The following is a 24,015-nucleotide window of genomic DNA, read 5'->3' on the forward strand; positions in this document are numbered from 1 at the left end:
AAAAAAATAGAAAATTATTTCTTAATGGTACAACAAACATGAGATACGCTATCTTATGGGAAAGGAGGTGAGATGTGGTTTGGGCGAGGTTGTAACAGGACGGGGTGTAAACCAAGTTCAATTTGCTTATAAAAGTCAAGAAAACAAAAGCCTACCTTGGTACCTTGATCTCCTGGGTCTTCCTTGCTGCTAACAATGAGCCTAACATGTGCATATGAGTCATTTCAAATCAACATGAGCAATTAATGAAGTTCGAATGTGGACAAACTGTGTTTGCCGAAATCATCGTCATTTATCTCTCAAAAAAATCAAAAGGTCACAGCGATGGACAACATGGACAAATTGTATCAGCTAAAAGAAAAAGGAAGCAGGTAGAAGCTCAATGAGAGGAATAGACAACACTAAAAGATAGTTGCCCCAAAAATACACAGCCACAGAAACAATCACAGAACTAAACAAGCACATCTATCAGCTAGTCTGTACCTAGTAAGCTTCATGAAGCTGGAATCTGTGACAGGACTGTCATTCTGTCATCTGAAACCTTTTGCCACCAAGTATTAAATATAATGGATGATTTATAATGATATAGACATCTATTCGATAATAATTCTCAGTGTCATGGTTGCTTCGCAATCAATGGCTAATTATTCTATTTAATCAAATATTCCATTAAAATGGCACCATATATATTGCTAAAATTATTTAGAAACAGTTTGATGGCCAATCAGGTAAAGTCTCCCATTGCCTTGACAAACCAGTTTTGTTTAAATGTTACTGAACCTTCATAGGAGTGAAGAATAAAGCGGATCCACCTTGCTCATCTCTCAAAGAACCAACATCTGGTAAGAAACCAACTGGACGTGTACAAAACAATTCTAAAAAGGATTAAAGCTGTTCTGGAGGCAAATGGTAATTCTACTTTAAATTTGGTTGTCAGGTTTGTGCATTTGTGCAATAATACTAGATCTTTCTTTGTAATACAGAAATTGTATTTTGTTTTTTATTTCCATTATTTCTTTTTTTCTTATTAATTCTTTAGTAGTCACTGGCATAATCATTTCGTTTTGGACTATGGACTTTGGACTATGGACTATGGACCATGATTTACATCCAGATCAGAAGCTAATGGTCTTTCAGGTGATTACACAATAAGTCACAAGGCATTTAACTCAGTCATTTCCTAACGACAGTCCTTCCATATAAAGCCACACCTTTTAAGCACTGTACTCATAGCACTGCAAGCAGTCATATTCACACAATCACTGCTCTAAAGAGACACTGTTAGATGGAAATGGAGAGCCAAATAGAGAGCCAAATAGAGAGAGGACATGCCAGCAAGCAAGACTTAATAAGTGAGTCAATGTTTTCATGTAACTTTGTCTTTCTTTGTCTGTCCATTCCATTAAAATCTACCTTATTTAGTTACTTTTGTCTTTCTCTAGCATGTATGTTACTTTGCAGACACCCTTTGTATGTCATAATAGTTATACAAAATTAAAAAGTATGTTACATAAAATTACTATGCTTGTATTATTCTTATTGTGGCTTGTACAGTGCCTTGCAAAAGTATTCGGCCCCCTTGAACTTTTCAACCTTTTGCCACATTTCAGGCTTCAAACATAACGATATGAAATTGTAATTTTTTGTGAAGAATCAACAACAAGTGGGACACAATCGTGAAGTGGAACGAAATTTATTGGATATTTTAAACTTTTTTTAGAAATAAAAAACTAAAAAGTGGGGCGTGCAATATTATTCAGCCCCCTTGCGTTAATACTTTGTAGCGCCACCTTTTGCTGCGATTACAGCTGCAAGTCGCTTGGGGTATGTCTCTACCAGTTTTGCACATCGAGAGACAGAAATTTTTGCCCATTCTTCCTTGCAAAACAGCTCGAGCTCAGTGAGGTTGGATGGAGAGCGTTTGTGAACAGCAGTTTTCAGCTCTTTCCACAGATTCTCGATGGGATTCAGGTCTGGACTTTGACTTGGCCATTCTAACACCTGGATACGTTTATTTGTGAACCATTTCATTGTAGATTTTGCTTTATGTTTTGGATCATTGTCTTGTTGGAAGATAAATCTCCATCCCAGTCTCAGGTCTTTTGCAGACTGCAACAGGTTTTCTTCCAGAATGGTCCTGTATTTGGCTCCATCCATCTTCCCATCAATTTTAACCATCTTCCCTGTCCCTGCTGAAGAAAAGCAGGCCCAAACCATGATGCTGCCACCACCATGTTTGACAGTGGGGATGGTGTGTTCAGGGTGATGAGCTGTGTTGCTTTTACGCCAAACATAACGTTTTGCATTGTGGCCAAAAAGTTCGATTTTGGTTTCATCTGACCAGAGCACCTTCTTCCACATGTTTGGTGTGTCTCCCAGGTGACTTTTTATAGATATCTTTGAGAAATGGCTTTCTTCTTGCCACTCTTCCATAAAGGCCAGATTTGTGCAGTGTACGACTGATTGTGTCCTATGGACAGAGTCTCCCACCTCAGCTGTAGATTTCTGCAGTTCATTCAGAGTGATCATGGGCCTCTTGGCTGCATCTCTGATCAGTCTTCTCCTTGTTTGAGCTGAAAGTTTAGAGGGACGGCCGGGTCTTGGTAGATTTGCAGTGGTCTGATACTCCTTCCATTTCAATATAATCGCTTGCACAGTGCTCCTTAAGATGTTTAAAGCTTGGGAAATCTTTTTGTATCCAAATCCGGCTTTAAACTTCTCCACAACAGTATCTCGGACCTGCCTGGTGTGTTCCTTGGTCTTCATGATGCTCTCTGCGCTTTAAACAGAACTCTGAGACTATCACAGAGCAGGTGCATTTATACGGAGACTTGATTACACACAGGTGGATTCTATTTATCACCATCAGTCATTTAGGTCAACATTGGATCATTCAGAGATCCTCACTGAACTTCTGGAGTGAGTTTGCTGCACTGAAAGTAAAGGGGCCGAATAATATTGCACGCCCCACTTTTTAGTTTTTTATTTCTAAAAAAAGTTTAAAATATCCAATAAATTTCGTTCCACTTCACGATTGTGTCCCACTTGTTGTTGATTCTTCACAAAAAATTACAATTTCATATCGTTATGTTTGAAGCCTGAAATGTGGCAAAAGGTTGAAAAGTTCAAGGGGGCCGAATACTTTTGCAAGGCACTGTATGTTTGGCATCAAGCCCCTGACAGCTCCTTACACCTGGTACACTGAGAGCGGAATTCTTATGATCTTTTCTTTTGTTATTCTTTTATTCTTATGATCTTGATTGTAAAAGAAAATGATGGCATGGAAAGTGGCCCTTTAATGAGGTATTTCACAGTGTTTACAAGGTCTATCAATATAACCAAGACTGTCCACAGAACAAAATAAAATGAAGGAAGATGAGCATTTAAAACAAGTACCTAATTAAAGAGAATGTCTGAAGAAGGATCTAAAAAAAGATCATGAGACAATCTTAACTGTATACATCTAAAAACACCAGGTAACACCACTGTCAGTGTAAAATACAGTGGTGGTAGCATTATAGCATTAAGGGGTTTAGTTTCAGTAGTAGGAACTATCAATCTGATCAGATTAACTTTATAATATCAGCTTTATGTATCCCAAATTCACTCCTGGAAGAATACAATTTCAGACACCCTTGAAGTGACCCGTACCGTTTCTCCCCCTGTCTGCCTGCCTTCACTCCCATTGTTAGTTGCATCTTAATTAAGGTTGCTTTATTAATGACACCCCAACTGTTGTTTTAACCCTTTTTTAGGGTGTCCAAGTATTAATTAGGAGGGGCAGACCCCACACTTCTCCAAGGTTATTTGAACCTTGTGCATAATACCAAGATTCTGGATAAAATCCTAATTTCCACTCACAAGTTGCTCCATCAAGTTTAAAATTAAATAAGACCAAATAAAAAGAATAATGGCTGTATTCCAACCAAGTATAAATGAGGCAGATAAACACTTTTGTTTATAGATTAAATGTTAGTAACTATTTAATTTGAATCAGAGTTGCCTTGGGTCCAAGGGTCCGGGGCCTACCCAGATACACTGGGCGCAAGGTGAAAATACACCAACGCTCAACCAATTACTTATTTACTTATTTAAATGTATCTACTGGTACATCTTAAGAAACCACAGTACCCAGAGTAAACCTGTGCTTCCCTGCTGCAATGTATTTCTTTAAGTATGTGGATTGAAAGGTGCACAGTTTGCAGATGAGTTTTGCATCAGGTTGTTTTTCCAAAATCTGCCTGTGTTGGCGTCATTGCACCCCGTCATGCGGTTTCACACTTAAACCAGTCTAGATATTATCAGCAAACAGTTGTGGACTAAAGGGAAACTGTGCAAACATAAAACTCAGCTTATCTAGCTTTTATAGAATGGCCTGGCACTCCTGGGTTTCTTGGTATCTGAGTAACCAGTCATAACCGTGCTCGGTTTTGCTAATTTTTACTAAATGTTCAACATTTGTGATGGGCTCACTTGTCACTTATTGGAAATCAAATCTTGCAGTGCAAAGATGTTAAACCACACAGCAACCACAATAAGGCAAAAATTGTAAAGCACCCTGAGCAGGAAGAGGTTAGAGAGTATTATAAACAGTCCTGCCGATCTGCTCTTATGTGCTGAGTAAATATTATTTAATGTGGGTTATTGTTCAGCCTTTACACACACATGCACACACACACAAACACAGATCTTTGTCTTTCTTAAGTCTTTGTGATAATGTGTGTGTGACAAAGCATTATAGAATGTGATGGATATGAATGTGTACATAATATTATTTTAGGAACAGCTTAACACAATTGATTACTTAATATTATTTGTGGATTCTGTTTTATGAGACATCTAATACCAACAGGTGCATAAAAGTAAGCACACATACAGGTAGTTTATAAAGAAATTAAATATACACACGCACAAAGGATGTAATTTTTTTTAACAAGTCAACTGTAAAGTGTATGCCCTGCTAGAGCAACCCTGGTGAACTCGTAAAGTGGAAACATCTAAATCCAATAGCTCAGCAGGCAAAATGAGGCATTTGTTAGCCTCCGAGCCATCTCAGCCAAAGTGGGTTTTGTGTCAAGCTGCAAAGATTTTACTGCACTGGAGGATTAAAATATCCTACATTCGAAGTTAAATGAGGAAGAACTGTTCATGAAAAGCATCATGAATTAGGATTCAAAGAAAGAGCAGATGCACACAAGTCTAACCAGCCACCCTTAGACAGAACCAATTAAGTCAGTGTAGGTGCCCGGTCAGCTGATAGCACAGCTGAGATTTCAATTTGAGAGCTGGAGATCTCAGCAGTGGTGGGTTAGCCGCTCGACCACCTCAACACAGAATATAAAATGTTCCTGTATTGCTCCACTGTTACAATTTACATAATACAGATGTGAGAAACTAACACAGGACTTTTTAATATTACATAAACCACCATTTGCAGTTTCTACCCATCCCACACGTAGTCTGTACTGCCCTATATACAGCTGATAAGATACGTGCAACCAGAAATGATTGCACACGGCAGGAACTTACCACAGCAAACGTGATTTGTTTCATGCAGAGTGTGCACGTTAAGCCTTGTGACTTAGCCAAGGTTTTTTATTTCCCCATGACGAAAATCTGAAAATTGAAATTAAAAGTTAATAAAAATTAAGAGAAATATGCTGTAAAAAAAAAAGAAAATTAAATATATATATATATATATATATATATATATATATATATATATTTCATTATATAAATGAAAATTATCTAAAAACTGATATATATTCTAAAAATGAAATAGAAATAAATAAAAGGTCAGACGAATTTTTCCTCTCTCTCTCTCTCTCTCTCTCTCTCTCTCTCTCTCTCTCTCTCTCTCTCTCTCTCTCTATATATATATATATATATACAGTGTATCACAAAAGTGAGTACACCCCTCACATTTCTGCAAATATTTCATTATATCTTTTTATGGGACAACACTATAGACATGAAACTTGGGTATAACTTAGAGTAGTCAGTGTACAGCGTGTATAGCAGTGTAGATTTACTGTCTTCTGAAAAGAACTCAACACACAGCCATTAATGTCTAAATGGCTGGCAACATAAGTGAGTACACCCCACAGTGAACATGTCCAAATTGTGCCCAAAGTGTCAATATTTTGTGTGACCACCATTATTATCCAGCACTGCCTTAACCCTCCTGGGCATGGAATTCACCAGAGCTGCACAGGTTGCTACTGGAATCCTCTTCCACTCCTCCATGATGACATCATGGAGCTGGTGGATGTTAGACACCTTGAACTCCTCCACCTTCCACTTGAGGATGCGCCACAGGTGCTCAATTGGGTTTAGTCCATCACCTTTACCTTCAGCTTCCTCAGCAAGGCAGTTGTCATCTTGGAGGTTGTGTTTGGGGTCGTTATCCTGTTGGAAAACTGCCATGAGGCCCAGTTTTCGAAGGGAGGGGATCATGCTCTGTTTCAGAATGTCACAGTACATGTTGGAATTCATGTTTCCCTCAATGAACTGCAGCTCCCCAGTGCCAGCAACACTCATGCAGCCCAAGACCATGATGCTACCACCACCATGCTTGACTGTAGGCAAGATACAGTTGTCTTGGTACTTCTCACCAGGGCGCCGCCACACATGCTGGACACCATCTGAGCCAAACAAGTTTATCTTGGTCTCGTCAGACCACAGGGCATTCCAGTAATCCATGTTCTTGGACTGCTTGTCTTCAGCAAACTGTTTGCGGGCTTTCTTGTGCGTCAGCTTCCTTCTGGGATGACGACCATGCAGACCGAGTTGATGCAGTGTGCGGCGTATGGTCTGAGCACTTACAGGCTGACCTCCCACGTCTTCAACCTCTGCAGCAATGCTGGCAGCACTCATGTGTCTATTTTTTAAAGCCAACCTCTGGATATGACGCCGAACACGTGGACTCAACTTCTTTGGTCGACCCTGGCGAAGCCTGTTCCGAGTGGAACCTGTCCTGGAAAACCGCTGTATGACCTTGGCCACCATGCTGTAGCTCAGTTTCAGGGTGTTTGCAGTCTTCTTATAGCCCAGGCCATCTTTGTGGAGAGCAACAATTCTATTTCTCACATCCTCAGAGAGTTCTTTGCCATGAGGTGCCATGTTGAATATCCAGTGGCCAGTATGAGAGAATTGTACCCAAAACACCAAATTTAACAGCCCTGCTCCCCATTTACACCTGGGACCTTGACACATGACACCAGGGAGGGACAACGACACATTTGGGCACAATTTGGACATGTTCACTGTGGGGTGTACTCACTTATGTTGCCAGCTATTTAGACATTAATGGCTGTGTGTTGAGTTATTTTCAGAAGACAGTAAATCTACACTGCTATACAAGCTGTACACTGACTACTCTAAGTTATATCCAAGTTTCATGTCTATAGTGTTGTCCCATGAAAAGATATAATGAAATATTTGCAGAAATGTGAGGGGTGTACTCACTTTTGTGATACACTGTATAGTGTATCACAAAAGTCAGTACACCCCTCACATTTCTGCAAATATTTCATTATATCTTTTCATGGGACAACACTATAGACATGAAACTTGGATATAACTTGGAGTAGTCAGTGTACAGCTTGTATAGCAGTGTAGATTTACTGTCTTCTGAAAATAACTCAACACACAGCCATTAATGTCTAAATAGCTGGCAACATAAGTGAGTACACCTCACAGTGAACATGTCCAAATTGTGCCCAAATGTGTCGTTGTCCCTCCCTGGTGTCATGTGTCAAGGTCCCAGGTGTAAATGGGGAGCAGGGCTGTTAAATTTGGTGTTTTGGGTACAATTCTCTCATACTGGCCACTGGATATTCAACATGGCACCTCATGGCAAAGAACTCTCTGAGGATGTGAGAAATAGAATTGTTGCTCTCCACAAAGATGGCCTGGGCTATAAGAAGATTGCTAACACCCTGAAACTGAGCTACAGCATGGTGGCCAAGGTCATACAGCGGTTTTCCAGGACAGGTTCCACTCGGAACAGGCTTCGCCAGGGTCGACCAAAGAAGTTGAGTCCACGTGTTCGGCGTCATATCCAGAGGTTGGCTTTAAAAAATAGACACATGAGTGCTGCCAGCATTGCTGCAGAGGTTGAAGATGTGGGAGGTCAGCCTGTCAGTGCTCAGACCATACGCCGCACACTGCATCAACTCGGTCTGCATGGTCGTCATCCCAGAAGGAAGCTGACGCACAAGAAAGCCCGCAAACAGTTTGCTGAAGACAAGCAGTCCAAGAACATGGATTACTGAAATGCCCTGTGGTCTGACGAGACCAAGATAAACTTGTTTGGCTCAGATGGTGTCCAGCATGTGTGGCGGCGCCCTGGTGAGAAGTACCAAGACAACTGTATCTTGCCTACAGTCAAGCATGGTGGTGGTAGCATCATGGTCTTGGGCTGCATGAGTGTTGCTGGCACTGGGGAGCTGCAGTTCATTGAGGGAAACATGAATTCCAACATGTACTGTGACATTCTGAAACAGAGCATGATCCCCTCCCTTCGAAAACTGGGCCTCATGGCAGTTTTCCAACAGGATAACGACCCCAAACACAACCTCCAAGATGACAACTGCCTTGCTGAGGAAGCTGAAGGTAAAGGTGATGGACTAAACCCAATTGAGCACCTGTGGCGCATCCTCAAGTGGAAGGTGGAGGAGTTCAAGGTGTCTAACATCCACCAGCTCCGTGATGTCATCATGGAGGAGTGGAAGAGGATTCCAGTAGCAACCTGTGCAGCTCTGGTGAATTCCATGCCCAGGAGGGTTAAGGCAGTGCTGGATAATAATGGTGGTCACACAAAATATTGACACTTTGGGCACAATTTGGACATGTTCACTGTGGGGTGTACTCACTTATGTTGCCAGTCATTTAGACATTAATGGCTGTGTGTTGAGTTATTTTCAGAAGACAGTAAATCTACACTGCTATACAAGTTGTACACTGACTACTCTAAGTTATATCCAAGTTTTATTTCTATAGTGTTGTCCCATGAAAAGATATAATAAAATATTTGCAGAAATGTGAGGGGTGTACTCACTTTTGTGATACACTGTATATATATATATATATATATATATACTGTATATATTTATATATATACAGGTCATAAAATTTGAATATCATGAAAAAGTTGATTTATTTCAGTAATTCCATTCAAAAAGTGAAACTTGTATATTATATTCATTCATTACACACAGACTGATATATTTCAAATGTTTATTTCTTTTAACTGACAACTAATGAAAACCCCAAATTCAGTATCTCAGAAAATTAGAATATTACTTAAGACCAATACAAAAAAAGGATTTTTAGAAATGTTGGCCAACTGAAAAGTATGAACATGAAAAGTATGAGCATGTACAGCACTCAATACTTAGTTGGGGCTCCTTTTGGCATGGAGTCCATCAGTCTGTGGCACTGCTCAGGTGTTATGAGAGCCCAGGTTGCTCTGATAGTGGCCTTCAGCTCTTCTGAATTGTTGGGTCTGGCGTATCGCATCTTCCTCTTCACAATACCCCATAGATTTTCTATGGGGTTAAGGTCAGGCGAGTTTGCTGGCCAATTAAGAACAGGGATACCATGGTCCTTAAACCAGGTACTGGTAGCTTTGGCACTGTGTGCAGGTGCCAAGTCCTGTCGGAAAATTTAATCTGCATCTCCATAAAGTTGGTCAGCAGCAGGAAGCATGAAGTGCTCTAAAACTTTCTGGTAGATGGCTGTGTTGACCTTGGACCTCAGAAAACACAGTGGACCAACACCAGCAGATGACATGGCACTCCAAACCATCACTGACTGTGGAAACTTTACACTGGACCTCAAGCAACGTGGATTCTGTGCCTCTCCTCTCTTCCTCCAGACTCTGGGACCTTGATTTCCAAAGGTAATGCAAAATTTACTTTCATCAGAGAACATAACTTTGGACCACTCAGCAGTCCTTTTTGTCTTTAGCCCAGGCGAGACGCTTCTGACGCTGTCTCTTGTTCAAGAGTGGCTTGACACAAGGAATGCGACAGCTGAAACCCATGTCTTGCATACGTCTGTGCGTGGTGGTTCTTGAAGCACTGACTCCAGCTGCAGTCCACTCTTTGTGAATCTCCCCCACATTTTTGAATGGGTTTTGTTTCACAATCCTCTCCAGGGTGCGGTTATCCCTATTGCTTGTACACTTTTTTCTACCACATCTTTTCCTTCCCTTCGCCTCTCTATTAATGTGCTTGGACACAGAGCTCTGTGGACAGCCAGCCTCTTTAGCAATGACCTTTTGTGTCTTGCCCTCCTTGTGCAAGGTGTCAATGGTCGTCTTTTGGACAACTGTCAAGTCAGCAGTCTTTCCCATGATTGTGTAGCCTACAGAACTAGACTGAGAGACCATTTAAAAGCCTTTGCAGGTGTTTTGAGTTAATTAGCTGATTAGAGTGTGGCACCAGGTGTCTTCAATATTGTACCTTGTCACAATATTCTAATTTTCTGAGATACTGAATTTGGGGTTTTCATTAGTAGTCAGTTATAATCATCAACATTAAAAGAAATAAACATTTGAAATATATCAGTCTGTGTGTAATGAATGAATATAATATACAAGTTTCACTTTTTGAATGGAATTACTGAAATAAATCAACTTTTTCATGATATTCTAATTTTATGACCAGCACCAGTATATATACCAGACAAGCACATGTACTCTTTTTGAATTATTTGACAATTTTCTGACAAAGTTTGTCACAAAGTCGTGAGCAACGACCCATCTATGCTCTGGATTTTTTTAACTGCTTATTGTGGAACGTTTCGAAATGCTGTAACTTCAATATTCAATAAACTAGTCATCAAATTTGTGCTCTGATTAAGTTTAGTTAAAGAGATGGTAAATTTGACTAATTACTATTCTGTGTCTAATCATGATTTTTTTCTGTTTTTTGTGTTTACTGGTTACAGATGACAGTAAACCTGGCCTTGGTTTCTGTGGATGGATCCTTGTAATTCTTTCCAGTATTTTCTCAGTGCTGTGCTTTCCAGTCACTGTTTTTATTGGGATCAAGGTACAAATGCACAGCGCTTTTAGTTCCATTTTGTTACATGGACAAGTAGTAACTAGATAGGTATAATAAATACAAAGCTGACTTTGTCTGATTGGATTATATTCTAGATATATAGCAATAATATATATTCTTCATTATAACTGGAACCTTTGCCCACATATTTAAGAAAAAGACATTATTTCTATAAATGTGCCCTACTATAAGTGCAGGATTTGACTGAACTTCGAAAACTGACATGCATGCTTTTAAATATTACCTAAGTTTAACCAAAATGATAGTTCAGATTCATTGTACAAATCTCTATAGACGCAAATAGAACACAATAGATACACAATAGATGCCAAACTATGTTGTTTTTAATGCGATACACTTTTTGGCCCTGATACAGATTGTGAAAGAGTATGAACGTGCTGTAATATTCCGACTAGGCCGCATCACAGCCAGGCGGGCAAAAGGACCAGGCAAGTAACCCGCTACTTCAAAGTAACTAGTACTACTCAATAGGTCTTAGTGACATTTTTCCAGCCTGCAAAATAATTATGTATGATAATAATTTTGACATGTTTTCTGTATTGCGATAAGAATGGAAAAAATCTCCTGATATTTAATACAACATTTATGATACCGCATTTAATTATAACAAAATTATGACTTTTTTTGTTTCCAAACTACCAACACATCAGGCATCTTCTTCGTCATTCCCTGCACTGACAGCTTTGTGAAGGTAGACATGAGAACAGTATCATTCGACATCCCTCCACAAGAGGTACGCAAGACACACAACATATACAATAGATTTCAGAAAAAAAAGTTTGTGAACCCTTTGGAATTACATTTCACTCCTGCCTTATTAAAATATGGTATCATTTTTATCCAAGTCATTAATTAACATATGAGAAGGTATGCAAAACTGCGGGTTAACAAATATCTTTTTAAAGTAATATTAAGGGTGGATTGTTGTACTATTAAAAAGCACCAAAGACAAATCTGCTTTTCTCAAGTACGAGCTGTCCATGTAACTCCTATTCCCAATCAAAACAAATTCGAATGATCATAAATGTATTATAAATGTATAATGTATTAAGTTTATAAGACCACCTGGATACTGCAACACAACGTGTATAGATGGGACTAAAACTTGCAAGAAACATCCGTATAAAAATATTACAATATCACAATTATAAAGCATGGCGGAGGTTGCGAAGTTCCGAACCTTATTCAATATATATATATACAGTATATATATATATATATATATATATATATATATATATATATATATATATAATTATTCACCCTTCTGTTTAATAGTGATGTAAAAAAATTTCTTATGTGTTACTAGTTTAGGGAAAATGTAAATGTCAGTTATTTCGATTAAAATGAGGATAACACCTTAATTGGGGTCACAGTGGCGCAGCAAATATAGTGGGTGCTGGTTTTAAACCTAACCCCAGTCCCTGTCTGTAAGGGGGTTGTCATTTTTCTACTTTGTTTGATTTCTACTTCGAAATATGTTCAGGTATAAATGAGTACACTGGAGTGTATTATATGTAATTAATTCATCTTTCCGTCTTTGTTAAAGTAAAGAGCAAAAAAAAAAAAAAAAAACACTGTATTATAATATTATACAAACCATCTTTATGCTGACGTTACTATCCCTGTTGGTTATAGATTTTGACGAAGGACTCTGTGACAGTGAGTGTAGATGGAGTTGTGTACTTCAGGGTGAGCGACCCCATCGCTTCTGTGGCTAACGTTACCAGTGCTGATTACTGCACACGTCTGCTCGCCCAGACCACCCTGAGGAATGTCCTTGGCACTAAGAACCTAGCCGAGGTGCTTTCAGACCGTGAGGGAATCTCCCACAGCATGCAGGTAAGAAAAGGAGACTGAGAAAGGCTGAGGGGTGAGATTTTATATTCTGTAGATGTATGTGGACACCATAACACTTCTAACTATTGGGTTTAGGTGATTTAGCCACATAGCAACAGCTTGGGGATGACATTTTGCTGTTCTAGCATGACTGAATGGGCACAAATTCTCAAAGAGATTCTCCAAATTCTATTGGAAAGAAATTCCAAGAAAAGTGGAGAATGTTTAGCCACAAAGGTGGTGGGAAGGGAAGGTTGTCCTTTTATTAGTGCCTTTAGTTTTGAATTGAAATATTTGAATTTGTATTGTGTACGTTGCTGAAGAATTGGGGTGCACCTATGACTCTATGACAGTTTAGTTGACTTTTTTTTAACTCAACTTCTCATTTCTCATTTCTCATGCAGGTGACTCTGGATGAGGCTACAGACTCATGGGGCATTAAGGTCGAGCGTGTGGAGATTAAGGACGTGAAGCTGCCTCAGCAACTTCAGAGGGCCATGGCAGCCGAGGCGGAGGCCACCCGCGAGGCCAGAGCTAAGGTCAGAGTGTCATAAAAATAAATTAATTATTCATGCTACTCTGATACCAATTCTTTGCTTCTGCATCATGCATCTGAACCTTGTATGTTTTCATTTGTGAAGGTGATCGCTGCAGAGGGTGAGATGAACGCATCCCGAGCACTGAAGGAGGCTTCTCTCGTGATCTCGGAATCACCGTCAGCCTTGCAGCTACGCTACCTGCAGACACTTAACACCATCGCTGCCGAAAAGAACTCCACAATCATCTTCCCTCTGCCCATGGACGTCCTGGGCCACTTTATTAAAAAGTAAAATAAAATAAAATCAAATTTCTACAGGCAGTCTGTTAAACATAAAATGATACATTTTTGCTTTTTAGATTCTGTCTAATGTTGTATGTGATATTTTGTTACACTCCTTCTGTTAAGTGACTTTTCTTCATTAAGATTTTCTTCATTTGCAGCCTATTTCTACGTGTCATATATTTTACAATGTGAATTTAATCAGATCTTGGTTTCATTATTTGGTATCTGGGTCTGTTATTCTGTTAGAATCTATTATTTTTATTCAAATTAATTGAATAAAACTGCAATGTGTATCATTATATTCTATATTGCCTTTTTCTGCATTCATGAACAATAAATAATAATAATAATAATAATAATAATAATAATAATAATAATAATATAATAAAGACATTTGCACATCCTAAAGTCCAAAAATAATTTGTGTAGATATAATAAAACATTTTTTTTTATTTTTGACCACTCCACTGTTGCTTTGGCTCATTATCTTGCTAAAAGGCTATAACATAATTTAAACATTTTGGCCAAGTCAAGCTGTTTTTTTCATCATCACTAGCTGATGCTACAAAGCATTTCTATAATATGAAGCTACCACCACCACATTTTACAATAGGCATGGTGTTACTGGACTGATCTGCCTTCTTATGTGACATTTTGCAAATTGTTTCTTTTCTTCTACATGGACACAATAAATATTGTTAATCTAGACATGAAGCACCCAAATTCTGATGAGTTTTGTACAGAATAAAGTGTGTTATAATTTAGTTGGGGGGAAAATAATATAAAACATTCACATGTTAAATTATAAAATTGTAAATAATGTAAATAAAAGATTTGTAATAAATTAAACTTCTACTCTGGCCTACCACCAAGTTGCCAATGCATTTGTGACTATGTGATGAGGTTGGTTAGTGCTGTTGACCTGGGAAGACAGCAGCTGCAGTAAGTTATATGAAATTTTGAGAAAAAGGTCCTCACTGCTTCAGTCACATTATAACAGAAGACAAAATTGAACGGTGTTTTGAGGAGATTTAAAGAAACCCACTGTCTTATGTATTCAAGCCGGTGAGGAGGAGAGTACGTGTTTAAACTCAAGTTTGTGCAGAGAGTAGCCATCGGTTCCCCAAGGTGCATGAGCGTGGGCAACACCAGCTGGTAAAACTGTGGTAATTAAATTATTATTATTATTATTATTATTATTACACGGTGTTACATTAGCAGTCCAATAATATTTTTTTTATCTTGCTGTACTGATAGTTGCAAAATGATTAGCTTAATAATTTTAGTACTGGTGGTGGTGTGATTTCACTGTGGAAAATAACACTGGCAGTGAAAAATGTCTCCCAGCATGCTACGGTGAAAGCTGAAGGGTCACAGATCCACTGTTGGCTTCACTGTCATCTTCAGTGATCAGCATAAGGGACTCCTCCTTCACGTCCAAATGCAACCACAGCACAGCACTGCACAACAATCAAAAATATTAGGTACTTAGGTATTTAAGCTTTTACTTTTGTTTTTTTGTTTTTTAGACTTACCCAATCAGAATAGCTGGGATTAGGGTTAGACCCGCTGCTATAATAAAGCTGAGGCCTGCAAACCAGGAGATGGAAGCAGCATAGATACTACTGAACACTGGGAACTCCATCCCAATACTCAGCATCTCCATAAGGGCCACACATGCAAACGCAGCACCTGAAGAACAACCAGAATGAAGATTAGACCAATATTTCCAAAAATGCATTTAGGGGTGAAGTGGTACAGCAGACTCACCCTGCTCAGAGTTGGTCACCAGCTTGGATATCATGGAACGCATCACAGGGGCAGGCATGATGGACAGGAGTAAGGGCAGTCGAACTGCAAAGCCACAAAGCACAGGCACATTACTGCTGCAGCCAATGTACTTTCTACCTGTCTGTACAAGTATTCAACCACATTTTGCAAGGAAAAAGCAATTAACACACCTAGGAACATGAGCAGTGAGGTGTTGGCGAAGGCAGTCATTAGAAAGCCAGCAGCTAGAGAGAACAGCCCGAGCAGGGTGATGTGACCATCCGACAGCCACCTTGACAGCAACCAGACACCAGCAAAACTGCTCAGGTGGATTAAAGTGGAAAGAGCAGATCCGTAGCCAATAAGCACCTCACTCCAACACAGTGGAGGGTTTAGCTCGTACAGGAGGAAGAGCGACATGCCACCCAGTTTGGCCACCTGAGAAATTTTAAAAAACAGTAAAGACAGGTTATATTAAACTTAGTGAGCCTGAAATTCTAAATATGGGTATAACAAGAAGAACAGTTTTAAAAAAAACAGGAACAAGCTCAAATGAGTTTATGTTTTACACTGGTCATAAAGTAATGTTTCATCATTTAAAAGCAGTGGTCCCCAACTACCGGGCCGTGGACCGGTACCGGTCTGCTTCTATTTGGGGTGTTATTGTCTTATTGTCACCCCTAGGTGGAAGCATTGTCTCGTTGCAGTGTCTCATTTTACATCGTTTGTGAGCAACATTATGAAATCCCCCCCCCCCCGCCGGTCCGTGAAATTATATCTTATATGAAACCGGTCCGTGGTGCAAAAAAGGTTGGGAAACGCTGTTTTAAAGCATAAAAACAATGCAACTTTAAAAAATACCATTGATATACATAAGATCAACAACAAAAAAGTGTGCAAAAAACAAGAGATCTAGTTTTGGATCACCTTGTAAAAGATGAAGGCGGTCAGCATGATCAGCAGCAGTATTTTCCGTCTTCGTGTAGACACTGCAAACAGCAGGTAGATGCTGTAAATCTGGCTGGTCATGACTTTTGGCCTAGCTGGAGGAGAAGTCCCAGCAGTTGCTTCTGGACTGGACAAACTTTGATCTGGGGTTATATTTTGTCCTGGATGACCATGAGACTCCTTCAGAACTACTAGCACATAAAACAGGTTGAGCAGATTAATCACAGACACCGTGAGAAACGGCCAACTGAAGCCGGCAGCCTGGATGTAGAAACCGGTGCAAAGGGAACCTAAACCTGACATCACACCCAGGATCATCTCTAAACGGGCCATCCGGATGGTCTTTTCTCTTTTTTGTTTCTCATCTCCACAGAGGTCAGCTACATAAGAGAAACAACCTCCGATCACAGTGCTGGGACCCCCGAACAGACCGAAAAACAACGCAGCACCTAGCAGGTAGTGAAGACTAAGCGAATACCAGCTCACTGTGAAGTAAATCAGAGTAAAGAGAAAATCGCCCACCAAGGGGGGCACCATGGCCACCTTCCGACCTCGGTAGTCACTGTAGGATACTAGAAGCACAGAGGTGAACAGGCAGGGAAAGAGAAAGAACAGCTCACTCTTCAAAAGGAAATAGGAAGTCTCTTTCTGTATAGCCTGTAAGTTAAAACACAGAAAGAAAGTATTTAAAAATTGTTTTGATGAAGGTAACATTTTAAATGTGGTTTCTCTATATTTAATTTTTATGTAATTTACTGTATGAACCTTGTAAAATTGCATTATTTCATTTTTTATTCTGTGAAATTGTATAAAACAATTAAATAAATACTCAAATAAACTTAAAGCTTTGTAAATAAACTAGAACTCCCTTAAATCAAAACACATAAATACTTTAAATCATAAAATTAAATATGAGTTACACTACATTACCAAAATAATGTGGACAGCCCTCCTAAATTTTTCAAATGTTTCAGTAAAATTTTTTGGCAACACCCTTCTGGTTCAGTATCAGTTACTGACTCCTCAGTGTAAATCATGTAAAAAAGCTTAGAACTTTAAAGGAAGTGCAACTTCATATTAGTGCCAGTAGTTGGAATTTGGTCACCTTTTTTGGCCATATAGTGAATTTTGAATTATTCATTACTTTTTTAATTTGTTGGGTCCCAACACTTTTAAGCTCAGTACAGTATGTTTAGTTTTCAGTATTCAGTGTTTTTTATTCTCCCCACCCTGGTATAAAATGACCAACAGTGAGAATCAAATGACCAGTAATTACGGCTGTCACTGAGTCTCTTTGCAGAACCAGTTCTTAATGTGGGCATGTATGGGTAGTTATGCAAGAAAAGTGTTTTTCTTTAATGCCAAGCTGTAAAAGTAGTTGAGAGTAGATTAGAATCTTGATTTTATTTATTTGTTCCATTTTTAAAAGCCATCTTAAGAAAATAAAATTTGAAGTTTCTGCTCTAAAACATAGTTCAGTATTGTATTTCAGTATTGAAATGTACTTGTATGTGGGTTATATATGATTTAAAAAGTGACAAAGCATTAACCTACTCATACTCACATCAACATTTTTAAATAAAATAAATTCAGCCAGTTTATTTTTTCCAAACATTATACAGTAGATTACTTTTAAGACCTATTAATTGCTTTATTAATTCATTTATTAATATTATTGCTTTGTTTGCTTGTGGGCAGTGTGTCTAACATTTTTCACATACAATTTCTGTATCTTTATTTTTTCTGTTTTTTTAGAACACGTATTGGAACACATTAGCTTTCTTAATGCAGAGAAAATGTTACACAAGAAGAATAAAGAGGTAAGAATTATGTCAGATTTCTTATTTATTTTATCATTATGATGAGGTGTTAAGAAGCAGTGGGATGCAGCTGACCTGGTGAAGGCTGAGGTTGGTGTAGTTGTTAGAGCACTGTGATTGGTTTATGCTGATGGGATATGGGAAGCCACCCAGTTGTTCCCACAGTCTTCTGTAGACGTACTGCTGAAGCAGTGGGTAGGTCATGAACATGGTGAACGCATGCAGGCCCACCACAGGCTCAACAATACTTATAAACCCCATCTGGCCTCCTGCTCTTTAACTTTGCTGAAATATTAACAAGAAATGAATGACAGGTCAGTGTTTATATATCACCTAATATTTTATTCATTTATTCACTGCTGCTTGATCATCACTCCATCATGTGGAGAAACCACACATATATATGATTAGCAAAGCCTAATTATATATTTATCTGGCAAAAAAGCTCATATGTTGGTCTCAACTGACCATAGATCATGGTCTTACTAAAATTGCCTTAAACTAATGTCTGCAAATTTCACTTACAGGCAGAATTTTTCATATTGTCTAAAGATTTAACTTTTTACTAAAATTGTCATACAGATTATGGAATTTGTAATAAAATAAACTTGCATTAAATTTAAGAATGCAAAATAGCATGTTTACTGTATGTACACTTGCTTTAAAGTAATAAACTGTTTATTACAAATGTACAGATGCCATGACGAGCTGTTATTATTCTTACCTGGTAGTGCTATGTGAGTCTATCCTTCCATTTTCACTGTTCAGTTCTTTATTGCAGCACAAGCATTTACAGTATATTAAATCCATTAAATGTAATCATTAAAAGTAGTTTTAAAAAGAAATCACAACTTTTCTTAGATTTCGCTTTGTTATTAAAGATTGTTGCTTTAAGCAGGTGAGCACAGATTACGTTCTCAAAGGCTCTGCTGACGTTTTGTTTGTAGAGTTACTTAATCCCCTAAGAAACAGTTCTCTAGAGAGAGAGAGAGAGAGAGAGAGAGAGAGAGAGAGAGAGAGAGAGAGAGAGCACTACATCATAGATCAACCTCCATGTAATAAACAGTATCTATCTATCCATCCATCCACCCATCCATGTTGCTGTATTATGCCTGGTGGTTCCGAGAAGGCCATACATGCCGCAACCCTGACCGGGATGCAGCCTCATGAATTAATAATAAAAAACAACACTGACACACAACAGCTTAATGTTCCCTCTGTAATATTTTAATATCCACCCCCAAAGTACATACAAATGTTGTATAAATATTTTCCATTCCTTAATATTAATATTCATAGTAACTATGCTACAATTACAGTGTTGACCATCACAAAAGAAAGATGATAAAGCACACACATAAAAGAGATGATCAGTAAAAAAACATGCACCTCTGTTATGATGTGATAAGTGACTACTGACTGTAGTTTCAGTTACCAAACAAACAGAAAGCAGAACAGACTGTGTGGTGATGTTGTACAGTAAAGTTGTGTGTTCAACGTATTCTACTCATAGAAGTGCAAACTTTTTCATTTATCCAAATTTATCCAAGCAGTAGGTGTAGAAAAAGTACACATTTCATATCACAGCTTAGTTACACAGACTGAGGTTGGTAAGGTTCTGGAGTAACAATGTTCTCTATGCAGTGGCCAAAATCATTCATTTTTAAATTACCCAATAAGTTATAAAACAAATGAATATATACAATAATCTATTGTAACGACGAGTAGAATTGTACGGATTCAGATTATTAAACCTTATAAAACTTTAGGATAGTTAGTGTTAACACTAACCCATATTTTTGCTACTGTACTTTAAACCAAGGCACATTAATCCAATCTGTATACATATTCACTATAAGACCAAAGGTAAGTGAACACTTCACCATGAGCTTTCCTATGATTTTGCAATGTGTCTGTAGGAGTTTGTGAACATTCAAAAAATTGTTGGGTCAGGCACTAAAAAGGCCTGTCTCACATGGCCATATGGAATGGATCAAGTACATTCATTCTTTTATTTTGTATTTGTTAATAGCATGTGACTGTTAGTGTAGGGAACCTGTTGTGCACATTTCTTGTGGAATATATCTGTAATATTTGGAATACAGTAGCAAAAACAGAGGCCTTTTACTGACAGTTAATTTACATTATGGAACATGGTGAAAAACATTGTATCATGGTAAAACACGAGCCTCTGTACAACTTGCAGCTTTTCTGTTTTAAATTAATATTGAACACAATTAAAAATATTCCAACATGATTTAAAAAATAAAGACTAACCAAAAACATTCACATTCCTTTGAGTGCACTTATTAAAAAACAAAATGTTTATAAAACATACATATTGTATGATACAGATATGAAGAAATTGTTATGCTTTACAGTACTGTTCCATAGTGTATAATTATGCAGGAGCAATGAATACTGATACATTAATGACTAATTTAAACAGTACTGACGCAGTTTATTTAGTTTGGAGACAAATTAATCACTATGATGCAAGGTAGCACATACACTGATCAGCCATAACACTAAAACCACCTCCTTGTTTCTACACTCACTGTCCATTTCATCAGCTCCACTTACCACATAGAAGCACCTTGTAGTTCTACAATTACTGACTGTAGTCCATCTGTTTCTCTACATACCTTTTTAGCCTGCTTTCACCCTATTCTTCAACCCACAGAGCAGGTATTATTTAGGTGGTGGATCATTCTCAGTAAAGTCAAAGACGATTGCTCATCTATTGAAGCCGATAAAATGGACAATGTGTGTAGAAACAAGGAGGTGGTTTTAATGATATGGCTGATCAGTGTATGTTACTAGTATCCTGCATTTTGCTGTTCACTGGTACAGTTTATCTTTGTAGTGTTGAATATTGCACTATGGTCACTTAGACAGCATTTGCATTTTACTAAAATATGGATCACTTTTAAATAGGCAGAATAAAACAAGGCCAGGCTGGACTTTGCCAAAATACATGTCGACAAACCACAGTCCCTCTAAAAGAAAGCGCTTTGAACAAAGGAAACATAGGTTTAGAGTTTTTTTGGTAAATCAAACAACAACAAAATTGATGACCATGCCTATGGTGAAATGTGTAAGAGGCTCAGTATGATGTCTTGAATCTTTACATGGTACAATGAAGACAATTTGACATATGTATGACAAACAGCCCAGTATAAAAAAGCCAAGCCTTAGTTGCAGGTCATAAAGATAATGCCCTGAAACACACTCAAGAATTAAAAAGCAGTCAAAAATGAATACAGAAAAAGTATGGGACCATTCTGAAGTGGTTTGTTATGAGTCCTGTATCTTATCCTATTGAAAATTTGTGAAAGGAAGACGTCGCCCCTCAAAGATCAGAGAGGTGGAACAGATTGCTAAAGAAGAGTGGGTCAAACAAAGTAAGGAAATGCAGAATCTTATTCAGAATGACATTTAACACCTTATTGCAGTCATTGCCTCAAAAGGCTCTGCTACAAAGTGTTGAGTACAGGTAGCTGTCTAAATTCCATTGTTTTAAGTAAGTTGTTCAGTTGTAAATAGTTAAAAACAAAACATTTCTACGCTTTTGTTCTGTTAATGTGAAATAATGAATAATATATACAATACACTACTGTCAGTTTCAACTTATTTTTAGAATAACGAGGTTATAAGGTGAAATGGTGCCAGTACTTTGATCACGTCTGTGGATAAACGGGACGGAAATTAAAACCTAACATTATTTAATATTTCCTGCATAGTTACTTACGAACTAAAGAACTGTAATAAAACGATACCAGAAAACTGACACTAAACGCTAAAACAGCATTATTTGTGTTTGCTGGTCTTCAAATTTGTGAAAGCACCATTGAAAGATTGGAGTGTAGAAAAAACACCAGTAAACAGCTGACATTTGTTTCTTTGTTAGCAGTATAGCAGGTAGCAATTCGGCGTAACACTTAATCTACAGTAGAAAATAAAGCATCCAATTTCAAAAAGTGTCTGTGTAATTATATAAAAACTGTATATTACTACCTATTTGAACATAGTAAGATCTGTAAAAGCTTGGTTTTAGATACTTTGTCGCACTGTTGAGTATACTACAGTGTTGTTTAGTTTCTCAGACTTTCCATTGTGGCAAATGCTGTAAATTATTGCTATAAATAAACTAGGGAATTAATTGATAGTTTTTAATGCCATCTACATATGTTTAAAAAAACTACAGATCTTAAGATTTAAAGATCTCTAACTCTAACAAAGCCATGCAATTCACTGTGTGAAAAAAGAAAATCCCTGAACAGCAAAGTACAATGCTATTTTCTTATTCAATTAGGCTACATTCCTTTTTAGCTTATTTATATAAAAGAAAATTTCCTAAGTAATCCTAAGTTACTCTCTACACAGGTAATTTTCAGGGCTACTATACAATAACAAGTTTTATTAAATTGACAAATTGATAATAAAAACTGATTTTCAGTCATAAAATAAAGTAGATTTGTAAAAAAAATTATATTGGTTCACTACTAAAGTGTAGTTCATTCCCACTGTGTTTTAGCAAGCAGATGGAAAATGTTGAACCTAAAATACAAGTGTCTACATTTACCACAATTCCAAATGTATCTAAAAAATAAGGGAAGGCTTAGAGCACATGCACATAGCAAAAAGATTTTATCACAAGACCTCACAAATATTACTAGAAAAATGACAACATTGAAAAAGATTTTATATCCAATCCTTTATACACTCCCTGTTTACTCTGTATCGTGTGAACCAGATGCTGAAAGTCAGAACTTATATTGAGTCTTATATTGTAAGAAAGTTAAATGAATGGCAACCTGAGGGACACGACCCTGAGCGGCAGCCATTACAGAAAAGACTGGAAGACTAGAGCAGTGCTAGGTTTACCAAAAAAATTTTGACTGTGACTTTCACAGTAGACTTGCCAACTAAGCCAGGCCACATGGTGTCTCCAGCCAAAATTGGCATCTGCAAGGATTGAGAAAGCATCCGATTTCCAGCCATCAGTTTAAATTCACACTCACAGCCAGAGTTTTATCTAAAATCTATAATATCTATAACTAATATTCCTCTATTTGACCTGAAGAGACACTGTTTAGGTGTGAATCTTTTTACAAGCGCTAAGATATTGTGGCGCCGGCAAGTATCAAGGGAGGGGCGTCGCGGCCGCCAGACAGTTACTTTAAGACATCCATTCATACACATAGACATTCACACAACAGACAGACAAACATAGAGCTGCCTATCCAGCCCTTACCGCAGCCACCCCATCCCCAACACTGGGCTACACGGCTACGGTAAGCCTGGATACCACGGTCGCAAGGCTTTCTGGGTAAAGCCCGTGCCGGCCCCCCAGTGGCGACGCTACAATATATTATTTACTCCATTGAGGAAATGGATTTGCCAATTTGTTTTACTGAATAAATTTTTTATGTCTGTTAGCAATAGATAAATGGCTGTAATTGGCAATGTCTACATACTTTTGACCATATCGTCCAAGGTTGTGCTCAGACAATCTACCCCATGACTCTGTATTAGAACAATACAAAAAGCTGGACAACCTAAAGGTGGGAGGACTACAAAACAATCACTGCTGATTCTTCATGTCTGATATTCTGTGGTGTGAACTGGAAGTCAGATTCTTGCTAAGGTGCTGAGATGGTTATTGAGCCTGGTAGGTCGTCATATTGTTTAACAATCAACATCAAAAAGTACAGTTCTC

At 38.1% G+C, this 24,015-nt stretch overlaps 2 protein-coding genes across 2 annotated transcripts; one reads left to right on the forward strand and one right to left on the reverse strand.

The window, feature by feature from the left end:
• The first annotated feature begins 1,190 nt into the window (after positions 1-1,190).
• stoml3b (stomatin (EPB72)-like 3b) lies at positions 1,191-13,971 on the forward strand. The gene is made up of 7 exons (XM_063014210.1): positions 1,191-1,352; positions 10,957-11,060; positions 11,449-11,521; positions 11,744-11,826; positions 12,732-12,935; positions 13,337-13,471; positions 13,574-13,971. The coding sequence occupies exons 1-7, from the start codon at positions 1,286-1,288 to the stop codon at positions 13,760-13,762; spliced, it is 855 nt and encodes a 284-aa protein (XP_062870280.1). The 5' UTR covers positions 1,191-1,285; the 3' UTR covers positions 13,763-13,971.
• Positions 13,972-15,106: 1,135 nt separating this feature from the next.
• On the reverse strand, positions 15,107-18,554 carry slc46a3 (solute carrier family 46 member 3). The gene is made up of 6 exons (XM_063014775.1): positions 18,369-18,554; positions 16,453-17,130; positions 15,717-15,963; positions 15,526-15,609; positions 15,291-15,447; positions 15,107-15,215 (listed from the first exon to the last, which is right to left on the reverse strand). Exons 1-6 carry the CDS (start codon positions 18,552-18,554, stop codon positions 15,107-15,109), a joined length of 1,461 nt encoding a protein of 486 aa, XP_062870845.1.
• Between the last annotated feature and the right edge of the window lie 5,461 nt (positions 18,555-24,015).

This window comes from Trichomycterus rosablanca, chromosome 18, assembly GCF_030014385.1.
Source record: "Trichomycterus rosablanca isolate fTriRos1 chromosome 18, fTriRos1.hap1, whole genome shotgun sequence".
NCBI classification, from domain to species: Eukaryota; Metazoa; Chordata; class Actinopteri; order Siluriformes; family Trichomycteridae; genus Trichomycterus; species Trichomycterus rosablanca.

Coding starts and splice junctions, on each gene's coding strand:
- stoml3b (XM_063014210.1), top strand. CDS start 1,286: ATGGAAATGGAGAGCCAAATAGAGAGCCAAATAGAGAGAGGACATGCC. Junction 11,061..11,448: donor CTGTTTTTATTGGGATCAAG/GTACAAATGCAC, acceptor GCCCTGATACAG/ATTGTGAAAGAGTATGAACG. Junction 12,936..13,336: donor GAATCTCCCACAGCATGCAG/GTAAGAAAAGGA, acceptor TTTCTCATGCAG/GTGACTCTGGATGAGGCTAC.
- slc46a3 (XM_063014775.1), bottom strand. CDS start 18,554: ATGGGGTTTATAAGTATTGTTGAGCCTGTGGTGGGCCTGCATGCGTTC. Junction 17,131..18,368: donor CCAACCTCAGCCTTCACCAG/GTCAGCTGCATC, acceptor TTTAACTTACAG/GCTATACAGAAAGAGACTTC. Junction 15,448..15,525: donor GGTGACCAACTCTGAGCAGG/GTGAGTCTGCTG, acceptor GTTGTTCTTCAG/GTGCTGCGTTTGCATGTGTG.